Source organism: Micromys minutus, assembly GCF_963924665.1.
Source record: "Micromys minutus genome assembly, chromosome: 10".
NCBI lineage: Eukaryota > Metazoa > Chordata > Mammalia > Rodentia > Muridae > Micromys > Micromys minutus.
The window spans coordinates 26,079,234-26,095,793 of record NC_137979.1 but is presented as its reverse complement, the minus strand read 5'-3'; the positions used below and the strand labels follow the sequence as shown (position 1 = coordinate 26,095,793).

Here is a 16,560-nt window from a genome sequence, read left to right as displayed (position 1 = left end):
GAACTAGTTGCCTAATGCAGCTCCTGTCACCTTTCTAGACAGTGTGATGAAACACTTTAAACAGTCTAGAATCCCAGTGCCTAAGGCAGCTCTCAGAAGTCCCTGCTCTTGCACAGTCAAGTATATGCCACACAGACGGAAACTGGACAATAGCTTCTTTCCTTTAGCCATAGATACATAGGGAATAGTCACACTGTGTAGTCACATAGGTTTCCCTCTTAGAGATACTTTATAATACATGTCCAAGAAAATCCCCCTTCCTGTCCTGCCAAGGTCTGCTTTGGAAGGGAAAACTTCTTGCTCACTTCAATACTATCTTGGCTGTCCCACGCCTTCTTCCTTCTCTCACTTGTACATTAGACACAGAATGACTAACCATCCTGGGACTGTCCAAGTTTTAGCACTAAAATTTTCACATCTCTTTAGTCCCCTAGTCTGACATAAACAAGGATGCTTGGTTACCACAGTCCCACATCACCAGGTTCTACCTGCACCTGAGAAGAAACACTAAAACTACAAGATCTCTCTCTCCACTTAAAACTCCAAGGTAGAATTACAGAAAGAAGGTTCATTTAGTTCATGCCATCACCCACTGCTGCTCAGATTGTTTGGTGGATTCTAACCATCTCCTAAACTTTGCCTGCCTAGGTAAGCCTCAACTGTAGTTGCAGACAATGCCTGCCAAGTTTACAGACTTGACTTTCTCCTCCAGAAACGCTTCTAACCCAGGAGACTGAAATAGGAGGTACCTATCCTCTAGATGGTAAGATGTTAGGAATGTTATAAAAAAAACAAACAAAACAACAACAACAACAACAACAAACTCCGCAGGAGAGACAGAGTACGCAGAGGCACTATGCCAAGAAGTTCTAACATCTGTTCTGAAATCTCCCAGGGGTACTGTCCATGAGCCCACAGGGTAGGGAGAGACCTAAACCATTCAACCCCCAACTCCCATTCCAAGATGACAGGAAAGAGTGAAGCTGGGGGAAAATGTAGACTAGGGAGAGGGATGGGGACTCCCTCACTGACTCCAGGTGGAAGGAGGCTGAGGTGGTTTATTTACTGAAATCACTATACTAGGAAAAGGCAATGAAATGAAACATCTTGTTTTCAAGAGCGTCCTGGGAACCAGGCGGAACATAGTCCCATTAATCACACAACGGCACATAATCAACACACGTGTATTGCAGAACCAAGTCACTTTCCAGGCTTTGCCTAGCAAGATGAACACGTTAGGGAAGAATCACCAGAGAGATGTGAGTTTTCTAAAGCCCTCTGCATGGACACCAACAAGCAGACTCATTCACAAAGCTCCATCTTTTGGCTCAGCTGAGTTTGGCTGTCAGAAAAGTTTAAATATGGGAAAAAAATAAACAGTTGCAACACGTTTCTGTGCAGAGCTCTGCCTGGGCTCCTCTGTGATGTAATGGGAAACGCGGCACTCAGGCTACCAGCTGTAGAATAAACAGAACTTTGAGGGTTAAAAGGAACTGAACTTTCCACGACCCCATCTGCAGAGAAGAAAATAATAAGAGGAATGATGCACTGCCCCACAGCTCTGATAGTTTATCCTCCGGTCCGGCTGCAGAGACAAGCACCGGATGTGATAGGGCTGCTCAGGGCTGCCTCTGAGGTTAGTGCTGCCCATGGGAGACACACAGGGAGGCTCTTCCAGTTCCCTGCTTCCTCCCCCAGTGCCCTGCTGGCCACTTGAGCCCACTGCCTGAGTCTGATCCCACAGAGTGGTGAGCTTTGGCCAACAGGCACTGCTTGGCTGCAGAGCAGCAATTTGGAAAATAAACAGGAAAAACGCCAGTGAGAAGGAAGAAGGTGAAAAGTCTCCCATCTGAATTCTTGGCTTGGAGGTCATGGTTGGTGCTAAACAGGTCAAGGCTGCTTGAGGACATAGTTAGGGATGAGGGCGTGGGCAGCAGTATCCCCAGCCAGAGAGAGGCGGCAGAAAATCACCCACAGTTTCCTCAGTGGGAGGCCCCACATCCCTCTCATCCTCCCACCCTTACCATCTTGGATCCAAGAAGAAGAAATATGTGGTACCATGTGGTTCTCATTACCATGCTCTCCTGTCCCCCAAGGCTCAGATAAACCAAACTGACTCCTCCCAGAGACTGCTGATCATCACTAGGGACTCCTACCCACCTCTATCTTTTGCCCATTACCACCCACCTTGTGCCAAAACCTTATAACACACTGCAGTGATAAGGTAGATGAGAGTTCTTACCCTGTTGATTTTGTAAGGCAGCAGCTGGGGCCCAAAGGCATAGGAAGTGCCCTGAGTTCCCAAGTCAGAAATATAAATAAAAGCAGTCCAAGGGTCAAGCTAGACTGATCAGAATCAAGGAGATATAAAAAAATGCTTCAATGAAAAGTCACTCCTGCAGTCAGGTCAACCTGACTTGTTGGTACCCATGGGCCAACTTGTGACAAAGGTGTGGGAAATAAGAATCAACAAACTAACAACAACAATAACAAGAAGAGGTTCTCCAAAAACCCAAGTGAGAGGCCTGAGCTGAAAAGCTAATGCCTGTGAGAGGATGTTGTTGTTTCTGGAAGCTTACATTAACTGTGCTAAAGGGTTGAGAGGTAAATTCTATGGGTGAACAGTTTCCTGTCTAAGTAGTAGGGGGACATCTTTTATTTTTCCTCCCATGTTTCTTTCTTATCCCAATAAGAAGTGTCATTTAATCTTCACCTCACAGTAGCCCTTGGACTCCAAGGAGTCACGGTTGGTGGAAAGGCACAAAATAAAATCCTTATGGCTATGCAGAGCTTGAAGACACTTGAGAACAGGTGGGGTTTAGTCAAGCTCTTCTGCCACCCATTCCTATCCAGCTTTTTGCTGAGAAGAAGACTGAAGGTTATAGGTGGGTAGGAGAGTGTGAAGAGTCACTCTGTAGTCCAGGCTGGCTTGGAACTCACCATGTAGCCCTGACTGGCTTCAAAGCCTCAGTGATCCTGACTGCTGGGATCATAGGTATATGGTCCTATGCTTGGCTCAGACAAATCCTTCTGGCTTCTTCTGGTTCAACTTGCATTTGGGGGATGTACCAGAACTTACAAAAATCCCACTAAAGTTAGGGTTCTCTTCACCAAGCAGACATAAGTCAGCCAGAGATTATGAAACTGTATTCAGTAAACCCATTTACGACTCCCTTGAATGGTGGCAGTGGAGTCCCTCTGAAGCTGGGTGTGATTAGTGTTCAGGGATCAGCATTTGCAAAGTGACCCACTAGTCCAACCTTAAAGAACACACCACACACCAGGAAAGCAGATCCCTGGCTGTAGTCTGAATGCCAGATCCTAGCCTGAGACAGACCAGCAATGACTAGTTAGAGGTATGCACTCAGTACCAAGGTTTACTACAGACATGCATTTACTTACCCTACCAGCAAGGGGGAAAAAAAAAGAGTTAATTTACTTTTTATTGCCTCAGAATTCCAAGGTTTAATGTAGCTGTCAGTTTGAGTACAGTGCAGCTGCTGGCCGATACAATGCAGCCCAGGCCAGCCCAGGTGACTGGGGAAACACATTTCACAGAAATGAACCAACACACACTCTTGGCTAGTTGTTGGGAGGATATTGACTTGGGGAATCAGATTAACCCTTCAGGCCGGGGTTAGTTCTGCAAACAGCATTGGAAAATGCTTCGGTCCAGGGAACTAAGAAGCTTGCTCGCAGGTGAGCCCATAGCTTGTTTGTGTGTGTGTGTGTGTGTGTGTGTGTGTGTGTGTGTGTGTGTTTCTATAGTTCTCTCAGAGGCGCTGCTATACAACTATATGCCCATCATCTCCTTGTCTGAAACGCAGGAAGAAAGCCAGGTCTGCTATCTGCCAGAGCTCCAACAGACTGGACTAAGGAAGGGCAACAGGTTAGAATGGTCTGATCAGGGCTCAGTCCGTCTTTCTCTAGAAAGACCAAGGAAGACTAAGCATTCACACAATTCTTCATATTTTTACTGGAGGAATAGGCTGACTGGTGATTAATATCAAGTACAATGACCCCATGTTACAAGCCTGCAGGGGCCTGTGGAGGTGGCCATTTCCTGTGTAATACCAGCTTGTTTAAACACTAACATTCAAACTCCACAGCTGCAGAACAAACCCGGAAAGAGTTGAGTGAGAAGAAGCCCTGCATTGTGTTTCAGAGCTATGGAAGATCAGAGAGGTAGTACAGATGGGAAACAAGTTGGGTTTTGGGTTCCTGGGGTGAAGAAATCTGGAAACAGCCAAGGTGGTATAGAAAGTAGGTTCAAGGAAGCTAAAAGCCCACTGAGCACAAACTCACAGGGAAGGCAAAAAAACTAGCAAGCAAATGCTCAAAAACGCACGTTATCTGCTTTATCTGTATTTCCCTTTGGGAGCCCAACTCTCTGGATCAACAGACAACATTAAGTCCTTGGTTGCCCTGGAATACTTCTTCCTCAACTGCAAAAAACGGCAGGGTATAAGCAGCTAGTCGCAGAAATGGATCTAAACCTAATAAATCTAGAGGTGTTACAAGAATAATATTTGGGCACAAGAAGTTAGTAAGGTCTGTCAAAAGACTGTAGTGGGATAAGTTCTGGAACTTCAGTGCTGGGAACTACAGTAGGTTATAAAGGTAGAGATGCATCTCTCTCACTGAGATACAGGAACCACAAAATTTGTGTTTTAGATGTTGCCAAAATAGAGAGATCACTATTCTAGGAGGAAAGTCGAGCAGCAAGGTATCTTGCTTCACGAATAAGAGATGCGTACTAGGTAACCTAGTCGAAGATTGTCCCTTCAACAATCATAGTCCATATAAAAGCAAGTCAACTGGGTCCTTTGAGAAAGTTCTCAGCCCTAAATCAGTTCTGTCTAGCAGAGCAAAACAGATTCTGAAGCTGCACTACAGAAAGGACATAAGCTTCTCCATGTTACTAGGCAGTGTGGCAAGAGGCCTACAGTCAGTAACTTTAATCTCTTCTCCTATGTCATTTCCCCATACTCATTCAGGTCATAGCCTTATTTTATTTCATTTCTCTCGAGTCATCCTCGTATGTATAGCCTCTGTAACATCACTATGGTGTGTTAAAGCCATCAGCACTGGGTTTGGGAAAAACAGCCCCTAGGGGATTCTGACATCTCCATGGCCTGAGCAGAGGAGCCCTTGGTGGCCTCCCTGGTGCCGATTCTCACGGTTCCTGCTTCTCCAAACTTTTAGCTGTAACCACTCCAACACGTCCTCTCAGTTTAGCATATACTGGACCCAAATAACCTTAGCCTAGTGCTGGAAAGTCTCTCCCTGGGGTCAGCTGTTATACCCTGCAAGGTCAGACTAAAGCCTTAGACCAACACCCCTTTCTTTCACAAGGAGTCCTGTGGGAGGAGTGGGGAGAAGACAGAGGCTTCTGCCATGGGAGAGATCATGTGTGCCCCACACTCAGCACTTGGAGGAAGAGGAACCCCTTGGTGCCAGGCTACAGTGCTGACGCCCCAAACTGGAGCCAGGGAGACTGGGTGGGGAGCCAGGGTAGCAAAGGGGCTTCCCACAGTCACCAGCACTTCCTTCAGGGAAGTGCTGATGGACTATTACTTAGTGACCTCCTAAAATGCTCCTTGGGAAGACGTCTTAAGCGTCCTTGAAAGGCTGCCGATTAGATTTGGGATTAGTTGTCGTTCAAAGTTGGCTATGAGGATGCACGAACTAGCTGTTTCTTTAAGTCAAGAATTCCTATCTCATTTACAAGGCCAACATATGTGAGGTCCCCGAGGACACGCCCCTTTTCTCTCTGATGAGGGAGCCTCAGAAGGCTCCCTACATGTTTTTTCAAGTATGACCCACAGACTATATAGGACAAGCAATGGAAAAGCAGCAAGTCCAGGAATTTCTAGATTAAAAAAAAAAAAAAAAAAAAAAAACAGTACTCCAATCCAACAGTGTGATAAATGCATCCGAGCTACAATTAGGAAGATATATAGCGTCAGAATGCGAAGGTCTGAGTAGCCTGGTGAAACGCGGGCTCTCCAGAGCCCCAGCTATGTTTCCCATTATGTAACCCTGGTCATGGGCAGACAGCCAGACTCCAAATGAAAAAGAGACTCTGGCTTGGCACTGGTTCTATTTTCCTATCCTCATTCGGGGTCAGCACAGTGTCATACAGCTGCAGAGAAAGCTCTGGGGATTAAACCTGGGAAAGCCTCCAAGACCAGGACCTGGGTTCAAGTACCAGCTGAAAGCAATAAACCAACTGCCACAGCTGGGCTAGGTTTGGATGTTCTCAGAGTCCCCTGACTCTTTCACTTACTGAGAACTAGAGATCAAGATGAGGGAAGATTTGGCTTCGGCAGAGACTGTGAAATGAGGTAGGTTGTCCCACTGCCCTGGCTCTGCCCAGGGTCCTGGGATACAAGGAGTTCCTATGTCTGGGTTCATGGAAGACTGCTGTTCAGCTTTTCTTCCATCGGCTGACATTAACACCTTTCCTCATGGTCACTTGGTGAAGTAGAAAGCAGCTGCTTGCTTTTCCTGCCTCAAAAAAGCCCTAGTGTAGAAGAGCTAAGAAATTGTGCTAGTTGACAGTCATGTAGGTGGTCCCTCCAAATGCTGAAGTCTGTTCTAAAATGACCCAAACCCTCTATACTGTCTTTTATAGTGGACAAGGAAGCCACTTGCCACAGCCCACTACAAAGCCCCTGCCCCAAAAATCTCCTGGAACACGAAGCTATTCTATCACATCTCCTAACAGAGCCAAGTGAAGTCTCTTTACCTACATGCTGACTCTAGACCACTAAATGCCACTGTGGTTAAGGAAGCTTCCTTTGTCAGCTCTTCAAGAGTAATGAGACCCTGTCACCACCATCATCATTAGTGTTCCATATGTGCCTACCTAGGAAGAGTAAATCTGACTAGAAAGAAGATAAACACAGGTAAAGAGGAGAGAACCAAAAAAACTAATGGTGAACTTGGGAATCCCTTGGGACAGTGAAGGATTGTGTGCCATGAATCTCTAACCATCCAAGGAGAGAAGGCACAAATGAAGGAGTTGGGATGAAGTTAAGGGTCCAACAGGTTGGAGGGATCATCTGGAAGTGCATTTTCTAGAGGAAATGCAAAAGAAAACTATAGATTATCTAGCCACCTTATCTTAAGATTACAGAACTCTGTCTTTGCAGAGAAGAAATGCAGGCAAGGACCAATGAAAGCACACAAAGGGCCGGCAGTAAGTGGAAGCCATTTCCTTCTTACTCCCCGGAGAGCGTTCCTAAATCTTTCAAAATGAAGACCAGCAAGAAGGAACTTTCTAGTGTCAGGGGTGTTATAGTTCTGACCTCTACAGAACTATCTAGGATATGTCATTCCCTAAGGTCTCAAAAGAAGACGTCGTAAAAGTCACGTCTGGTGACTCATACCTGTAATACCAGTACTTCAAGGTTAGGCAGGATTGCCTGCAAAGTGAGTTCCAAGGTCAGCCTAGATTATAGAGCAAAACCTGGTCTCAATAACCAAAGATGTCCATAGATTGGATGGATGACTATAAGACACAAGTTTGAAAGGAACAGAGCCACCAAAGCTTGTCAATGATATCAGGCATAGTATTTACTGGGAGTACCCAGTAGCTAGTTATAGGAAAAACCTAGAAAAGAGAAAAAGTAAAACTCTCAATCCACCTTTTATAATGCTCAGGTCTTAAGACTAAAAAATGGAGCTACCAGCAGTGTTAGTCACACCAGGTTTGCTCTGCTGAACTTAGTCCTTATATGACCATGCCTTGGGGTCAGGCCCAAGGACAGCAACTGCTGCTTGACACTTAAACTTGCATTCCGGAGACAGTCAGCTGCTGATCATGATGAGGAGCAGGGGAGGGAGGGGAGGGAAAAGAAGAGGAGTGGAGGTGACAGGAGGGGGAGTGAGAACACAAGAACAAGGGAACCCAAATCCTGACTACACTGACATATTTTCTGCCTGGATTCACAAGTGTGAATGTCTTAAGCTACAAAAACTTCTTTACTGGGAAGGCAAATTCAATATGGTAATGGGTCAGATTTGTTTTTTCCCCGTGAAGAAGCCTGAATAAGTGAAGCAAGTAGGATTCATGTGTCCCAACCCCTTCTAGTTCTACTGGAGATGACTTAGACCATGTGTCCAGCTCAGATTGAGTCCTTGTCCAAAAATGGGCATACAGAGTCAGCAGTAGATCATTTGTTCCAACATCCAAAGGGGAAACAGGCTCAGGACCTCAAGCAAATGAAGCCCAGTATTTCCTGTATAAGCACTGCATTTCCAAAGCCAAACAAAACCCAAAGGGAGGAGGAGGAGAGAATGATGAAGGGAGAAGAGCTACAGAAGGGTTAACAACCTGATGGCCCAGAACTAAGGGACCTATGGATGTGGGCTGAGGTGACCCAGAAAGACTTAACCTCCAGGGACTGATGGTCTGCTTCCCTATTCCTGTGAGAAGAAGAGACTACTCAGGGGCCCTTCATACATCAGAAGCAGTGGTGTAAATGCTTGGAAAGTTGTGTCTTTTCCTACTCAGGGCTTCATACATCAGAAGCAGTGGTGTAGATACTTAGAAAGTTGTGTCTTTTCCTAGCTATTTCCCCCCCAAATTGCAAATTGCCTCGCCCTCATTACAGATTAATAGCCTAAAAATTTGAGACTGTACAGACTAACTCTTCAGGGATCACTGCTGGGAAACAGCTGCCCCTGGCCAGCAGGTCTGTTAGTTCTTTTGTGAGGCTCCAGCTGCCCAACTCAGGGTTCAACCCTGCTCTTGAGACTTCCAGTCTGGAACACATTTTGGAAACCTAGGAAGGCTCACAGGAAGTATGTGAGCTGTCTGATGCTGGGAGCACTGTCCACACAGTCACAAAGCTCGAGCTAGGGAGGAACCAGAGAAAGCAGGAGTCCAGGGGTGCCTCTTGGGGTGAGGTACAAGGAAACAATTTAGAAGGAAAGTAGGCGAAGAGTCAAGACTACACAGCCCACACAGAGAGTTCAGTAACTACTGACCAGAAATCTCTGCTGCAGCCTTCTCTCTGTGGGTCACCCATGAGTCTAGGAGATATACATGCCTGGCAGCCAACCCAGACAAACTCCCTTCCTCATTTCCCAGCAGTAGCCAAGGTGTCCACGCTCTACCCTCTAGTGTTTCTTTCTACCAGAGAAGAGCTCTGGCATGAATAATGAAATACTAGGTACCTATGCTTGTTCCAAAAACACAAATCACACAGCCACGTAGTTCCCAGAACCTGAAGTAGCTTTTACTGCTACACCTATGGGGAGAGAAAAGTCAGAGCCTGAGTGCCGTGTAGATCAGAGAGAAAAATCAATGACATAAAGAAAGATCCAGAGTTAGAGGGAAAGAAGAAGGAAGAGATAAAGAAGGAGGAGAGAGAGAGAGAACACTAATAAGAGATGATGCCTTCATGCAGATACTACTGTGCTGACATGAAATGAAAGAATGAGAGATAGAGGGTCAGGTCTGTAGAGTCAGTAATTTAGGTTTTGTGGGCTTATATAGTCTCTGTAGCAAACACTTAGCTCTGTCGCTCTTATATAAAAATGTAGCCATAGACCAAAACCAAACAAGCCTGGTTCTGCTCTCATACAACATTACTGAAATCTGACTTGTATGTAATTTTTTAAAGTTTGAATTTGTATTCTTGTGATTTTTTTTCCCCCAAACCATTTAAAATGTATACCATTCTTGGGTGGTGGGAGCAGTTTATTTTCCTAATAAAGGGAGACAAAAAAGGCAAGTAGAAACAAGCTTGGACACACAGAGACAGACAGGAAGATGCAGACAAATCTTCATACAAAGACTCCTCATCCAACAGAGGCATTTATATTCCAGGTGTCAGGGTAGCCAAGCATCCAATCTGACCAGACTTTCACACTGGGGAGCAGCTCCTTCAGGTCCGGGACAAAGGAAGCACACAAAAGCAATCAAATAAAGAAATACATCATATCAATGTGTAAATTTGGGCAAAGGCATGGGCTTTCAAGAACATATTTGGGTGTTGGAAAGATGATGGCTTAGTGGCTAAGCACTTAATGTTTGTGCAGAAGACATGGGGTTCAATTTTCAATGCCCCACATGGCAGCTCACAATTATCCACAATTACCATTCTAGGAGATCCAATTCTCTTCTAATCTCTATGGGTACCAAGCATATATGTGGTGCATAAATATACATGTGAGCAAAGCATTCACACAAAATAAATGAATGAATGAATAAATCTAAAAGGAAAAAAAAATACTGCCATAGATCCAGACACCAGAATAGACTGCAACAGGGATAAATGTATGAACCCAAATGCAAACCTAAGGACACAAAAATCACAGATGCAAATGGGTAGAGGCTCAGACAAAATCATATCACACAGATATAACACATATAGCCAAGACTGATACACACAGACACATAGGCAGTCACTGACAGGCACATTGAATTGACCTTAGACAGACAACCACACAGAAATAGAAACATACAGAACTTTATACTTGGTGCAGACAGACACTATAACACACAGATCCACAGACACACAAGGATAGTACTCTGACTGGCAGAGCTTGTAGACTGAACCCAAACACAGGCAAGAAAGAACACACCTGATTATACATAACTCTGGACGCAATTTATAGCAATGAATCTTAAACATTAAAATTGTTACAATGGCAAATTCCATTATATGTTTTACTACTATTCTGAAACAACAATAAGACCCACCAAATTGTTGCCCTACAAACACACAGATCTATATAGACCACCTACAAAAAAATCGCATATCCTCAGACCAATACACCTTACCCCAACAGATACCTTGAGAGACACTACATAGAGGGCAAGGCAAGAAGACAGGGAATGAGTGAACAGAAAAGCAAGAAAGATATGTACCCACTCATCCTCAGCACACATTAAATGCCACAAACAAAGATGAAGGTAACAAACAGAAGTGAGATCAGTTAAAACAGGGAGGTAAAGTCTCACACACACATCAGCAGTTTTAACATCAACAAAATGAAAAGGTGGGAAAGTAAGAACAAGGACAGACAACAAGCCACAGCCATAGAGCAAGAGAAAAGGGGAGAGGCCAAGGTAAAGGAAAGGACAGACAGACGACAGGCCAGAAAAACCTACAACATCAGGAACAAGACAGGTGATAAGGGAATGAAAAACTCAAGCCTCAAATGAAAATGAAAAAAGGAAGCTGTATTGGTTAAAGGAAACAGACTAGGCACAGAGGGGTGCCAGGGGGCAGGCAGGAACACTACGAACCACTGTAACAGTGTGGAAGGCAAGCCAACTTACTGCAAGGGCAGATCCAAAGATGTGGGTGGAGGATTCCAGGTGTCAGGGTAGCCAAGCATCCAATCTGACCAGACTTTCACACTGGGGAGCAGCTCCTTCAGGTCCGGGAGGAAGGAAGATACCTTGATGTCATCTTGGTCCTCTTGGTCCTCAGGAGAGGACATCTGAGCTGCAGAGGCAAAGCATGAGAACTGGGCCTAGATGCTGAGTGAAACCTAGCTTTCACGTTGGGACAGCAGCAAACTCTTAGCAGAGAGAGTAGTTCATAGGAAAGTCGGACTCAAAGGTGATGACATGCACCAGCACCTCTGGGGACTTTGAAAGTAGGACAAAGAGAAAAGCAGTAAGCTGGCTTTCTCCTGAAGACACATGCTTCTGCTTCACCTGGGGTCCAGCATAAGTCTCCACTCTGGCTTCCAGTTCACTGTTCAGAATCCCTTTAGCTCAGTGCCAAGATGGCATCAGAGTTCCTGCCACAATTGCAAAATTTGAATCTAATCAGAAGGAAACATCAGAAAAACCCAAATTGTGGAACATTCTACAAAATAAATGCCTTGTATTTCAATAATGTCAAGGTTAAGAAGAACAAAGGGTTGAAGGAGACTAAAGAGATACAGTGTTTAAATGCAGTGTGTGATCCTGGACTAGAGCCTAGGGTAGAACCCTTCAACTCCACCCTGCAGCCCAAAGAATATTGTCAAAGTTGGGCATTGGTAGCACATGCCTGTGATTCCAGTATTCAGGAGGCTGAGCCAGGAGAATTTGGAGCTTAAAGTCAGACTGGGCTACAGAGTGACTTTAAATGCCTCTTTCCCAACAAAAAAACATTATCAGAAAAATAAGTACAAATTGAATAAGGCCTATATACTCAATAATAGTACTATATCAACACTGATTTTCTATTTTTGTTTTTTAAATTGATTTTGTTTTTAATTATGTATACTGGGGTGTATCTATATGTGGGTATCAACAAAAAAGTGCAGGTACCCTTGCAAGCCAGAAGGAAATTTAAATGCCCTGGAGCTGGAGTAACAAGCAGTTGTGAGCAATGTGAGTGCTGGGAAGAAAACTTAGGTTCTCTACGAGAGTAACTTGCACTTAGCCACTGGGCTGTTGCTCTAGCCCTGATTCCCTGATTTTGGCAACTGTTCTCATTTGTTTATTGTTTGTACTCTACCACTGAATATACCCTTAGTCCTCAGAATCTTGTTAACTGTTAAGATGTCGTCCTTAATGTGAAGAAATACAAAGTCAAGTATTTAGATCCAAAGGGCCATCACACTTGTAGCTTATGATCAAATGGTTCAGAACAAAAACAATAAGCATGCATGGGCATGTTTAAAGACATGGTAAAATATTTAACTACCTGAAAGTCTAGAAAAAGCATATCTAAAAGTATTTTGCATTTATCTATTTAAATGTTACTATTACTCTGTGTGTGTGTGTGTGTGTGTGTGTGTGTGTGTGTGTGTGTTTGTGTGTGTGAGAGAGACCTACCAAGCCATTTTGCTGGCCCTATTTTTGTTTTGGGAGGGTATCATGTAGTCCAGTCTGATCTCAAACTCCCTCTACATATAGCCAAGAATGACCCGGATTCTTAAGAATTCTTGAGTCACCGGGCTTATGGTCATAAGCCACTAAACTGAACTATTTTGTAAATGTAAAATTGTTTCAAAATAAATTATTCCTACCCTTGAATAAAAGGCAACTCTAGAAACAGGAGGCATCTCAACCCTGGTATAATGGAATAGCAGAGGGAGAAGTCCTGCTCTCCAATACTGATACAGAAACTAAGTAGAAGGTATATCTTACTCCTACCTTTCTTGGCTACAATGACCTAAGGTAGAATTCTAGGTAAAATATAAAGGATCTGGTATAAATACCTCAAGGAAAAGTCTAGTAGCACCTGCTAAGTTCAGTGAGCTTAAGATAGCCCACGGTGGGTATAGCAGTTACCATATATCAAAGACAGAAATATAAAAGCATAAAAACATAAAATTATGAAAACATAAAGAAACGGATTCAGTCCCTTGCACTGTGGAGATAGGAAAATGAAAGGGAAGACTCATTATGTAGTCTTCAGATCTTTTTATTTGTTTTTATATGAAATGTGTGTAGGTGTTTTTTTCCTGCACATATGAATGTGAACCACTTGCATTCCTGTCCTCAGAGGGCAGAAGATAGCATCAGATCCCCTTCAATTAGAGTTACCAATGGTTGTTAGCTATCATGTGCGTGTTGGGAATCAAATCTGGGTCCTCTGAAAGAGCAGCCAGTGTTCTTAACCACCGAACCATTTCGCCAGTCCCTTTTCAGGTCTTTTTAAAGATAAAAGAGCACATTAAAAGCCAGGTGTGGTGGTGTATGCCTTTAATTTTAGCACCTAGAGGCAAATAGATCTTCTGTGAGTTTGAGGCCAGCCAGGTCTATAGAGAGTTCCAGATCAGCAAGGATCACACATTAAGAGAGACCCTGCCTATAAATGAATGAGTGAATGAATGAAAACAACGCCAATAAACAAACAAAGATCTCGCATAATAGCCCACAGGCAAGATGAGTTAAAAAGGAAAGGAAGGAGCCATAAAGAGGAAAGAAGGTCTGACGGGCCATCAGACTATAGACCTAGATAGATTGGTTAAGGTAACCAAAAAAGAGAAGGACATGTTGGAAGAAAGAATACCAGAGAGCTGGGAGAAATCTAAGCACCCGGGAAACCCAGTGGCCAGGGGCCCTCCTGCTTACCTTTGGCAGAGTCCTTAAGTAAGCATGTGCAGCGCTGGACCAGTAGAGAAAACATAGCCAAGCCCAAGGATGCAGCTTGTTCCTGGATAACTGAACGACATTCCTCTGAGAAACAGTCTGCAAAGAAGCAAAGGAAAGTCCATCATACCCTAGGGGCCAAGTGCCACTTCGCTGCCCTATGGAGGGGCCCCTAAACCACAGTGCTCAGCTTTCTTTCCTTTCTGTAAAGTGGTAGTAAGTTCTCTTGAAGTAGATTTATATGACTTTGTATTATATATGGAGCACTTACCAGCATGCCGTGAACACAGAAAAGTGCCTGATAACATCACAAGATCTCCTATGTAAGTCTTTAAAAAATTTTAATTTATTATTTTTAAATGTACCACTCACTAATTACATAAACTTAACACAATACAATTTTAGGCTCTTCTTTTATATATATATAAATATATATATATATTATATATATAAATATATATATATTATATATATATATATATAATTTAATTTTATATATAATGGTGTGATGGTGTCAGAACTGGACAGTTATAGACAATTGTAAACTGCCAAGTAGGGGCTGGGAACTGAACTCAGGAAGAGCAGCCAGTGCTCTTAACCACTGAGCTGCTTCTCCGGCCCCTAGGTTGAGTACACAGTGTGAGATATTTCTAGCAAATAGAGTGCATGTAAGAAGGCAATACCAGAAAGATACTTTCTTTTCTAGAATGCTCAAGGTTAGAGCATTGAAAAAGGTGAAATCTAACATAACTAGCTCAACTGTATCCTATTTTAAATTTTATTTTAATTTTATTTTTATTTTATTTTAATTCATTGATAATTTATACATGTACATATGTAGTTTGAGTATATTCTCCCTTTATCCTCTAGTACTCCTCGCCAGTCCCTCCCCTCGCCAGTCCCTCTGAATCTCTTGTAGTTCCCAATAAGTCCCCCTCTTATTCTCATGTTTTTTATTTTTAATTTTTCTTTAACTATCTCTTAATTTTCATTTTATGTGTACTCTGCTTACATGTAAATCTGCAGATGATGTGCATGACCAGGGCTTGGAGATGCCAGAAGGGAGTCAGATCCTCTGAAAGTTATGAACACTGTGGGCCTCAGTACAGGTGTTGTGACCCCAAACCCAGACTCCAGCCCCTTTCATTTCTTTCAAAAACATTATTTATTCTTGAGTAACTTTGTTTATGAATGCATTTAGATCATAAGTACCTCCCACCCTCCTTTTTTTTTTCAGTGACCACCAAGATTAATTAAAGTTGCTAGTATGAGCATAGGTATAGGTTATTATTTAGCAGAGCATAAGCAACTCACTATAGGCTATACCACCGATGAATCATAATCCCTCCCCCTCTATACCACTGATGAACCATGATTCCTCCCCCACCTGCATACATTCTTCATCACAATACTTCCCTAAGCCCCATTACCTCAAAGTGCACAAAATAAGCTGGAGCTACGGAGTTTCTGCTTTAGTTACCTATTGATAATGTAACTAAAGCTTATAGTACCAAAACCTTATTTCATCAGCAGGAACACAATCAACAACAGATTCACAACTTATATTCTTAGATCACTAACTTTGGTTTTAGGCCTAGGCCCTCTACATTCCTCATCCTAACACAACACACATGAGACACACAAACACATTATTTTTGCTGAATGAATGACTTTTGTAGAAAACAATGCTTATTACATAATGTACTAGATCACTATTAGCCTCCCCCACTCCCTCCACCCATGGTTAAAAACAGTAAATCTGGCTTCTAATGGCAGCACTCTAGTTTCTCACTCTTACATCCTGGCTTTAATTTCTTCCTAGTTTTAGGTCACTTTGGGGAGCCACTCTGTTGATGGGCAGTCAGTCTTTGGTGAGACCTTCATAATACTCCCACATCCCTGCCTTTACCTACATACTATCAGTGATCTCTTCAACATCCAGTTCTGAGGGCAATAACAACATGCCAGAAGCCGCAGTCCAACTTTAGCCTCAGAGGGGAATATGCACAGGGAGATGGACACAGGGGCCAAAACTCACTAGCTTTGGCAGCAGCTAATCTGATAATCCCCTCAGTAACACAGGAAAACTCAACCTCCAAGTGTTAAAAGGATAATTATCCACACAGTTGATCTCTGTCCCTGCCTGCATTTTGTTTGACCTGTCAGCTTACTAGTTTGCCAAGGACCTAAATAAGTAAGTTACTCCAGGAGGCACTACACAAGCATAGCTATTCCTAAGTCTTCACCATAGGAGCAAGAATGACTGGAGAACACAATGCCTACCCATAAGCACTTTCAAAGTTCTAGATGTAAGAAGCCAGCTGCTGCTCAGAAGGGCTCAACATATGAATAGCATAAGGGGAGCAATCCTTCAACTGTGGTTTTTCCATCGTCCTTCCAGATGCCCAATGGTCCCAAATGTGACTCTTTACAATACAACTGTGGCAGGCAGTAAGGAAGTGGTAACAGTCTGTGAGATTAGAATAAATCATCACTCCCAG

General features: G+C 43.4%; 1 protein-coding gene across 1 annotated transcript in view; it reads right to left on the bottom strand.

Moving 5' to 3' along the window:
* The window catches only part of SMG6 (SMG6 nonsense mediated mRNA decay factor), a 204,626-nt gene that overhangs the window by 93,365 nt on the left and 94,701 nt on the right, over positions 1-16,560 (bottom strand). Inside the window, exons 11-12 of the mRNA XM_080924041.1 lie at positions 14,042-14,158; positions 11,300-11,468 (exon numbers count right to left, since the gene is read on the bottom strand). Of these exons, the coding sequence (XP_080780167.1) occupies positions 11,300-11,468; positions 14,042-14,158 (286 nt within the window). The remainder of the gene's footprint in view (positions 1-11,299; positions 11,469-14,041; positions 14,159-16,560) is intronic.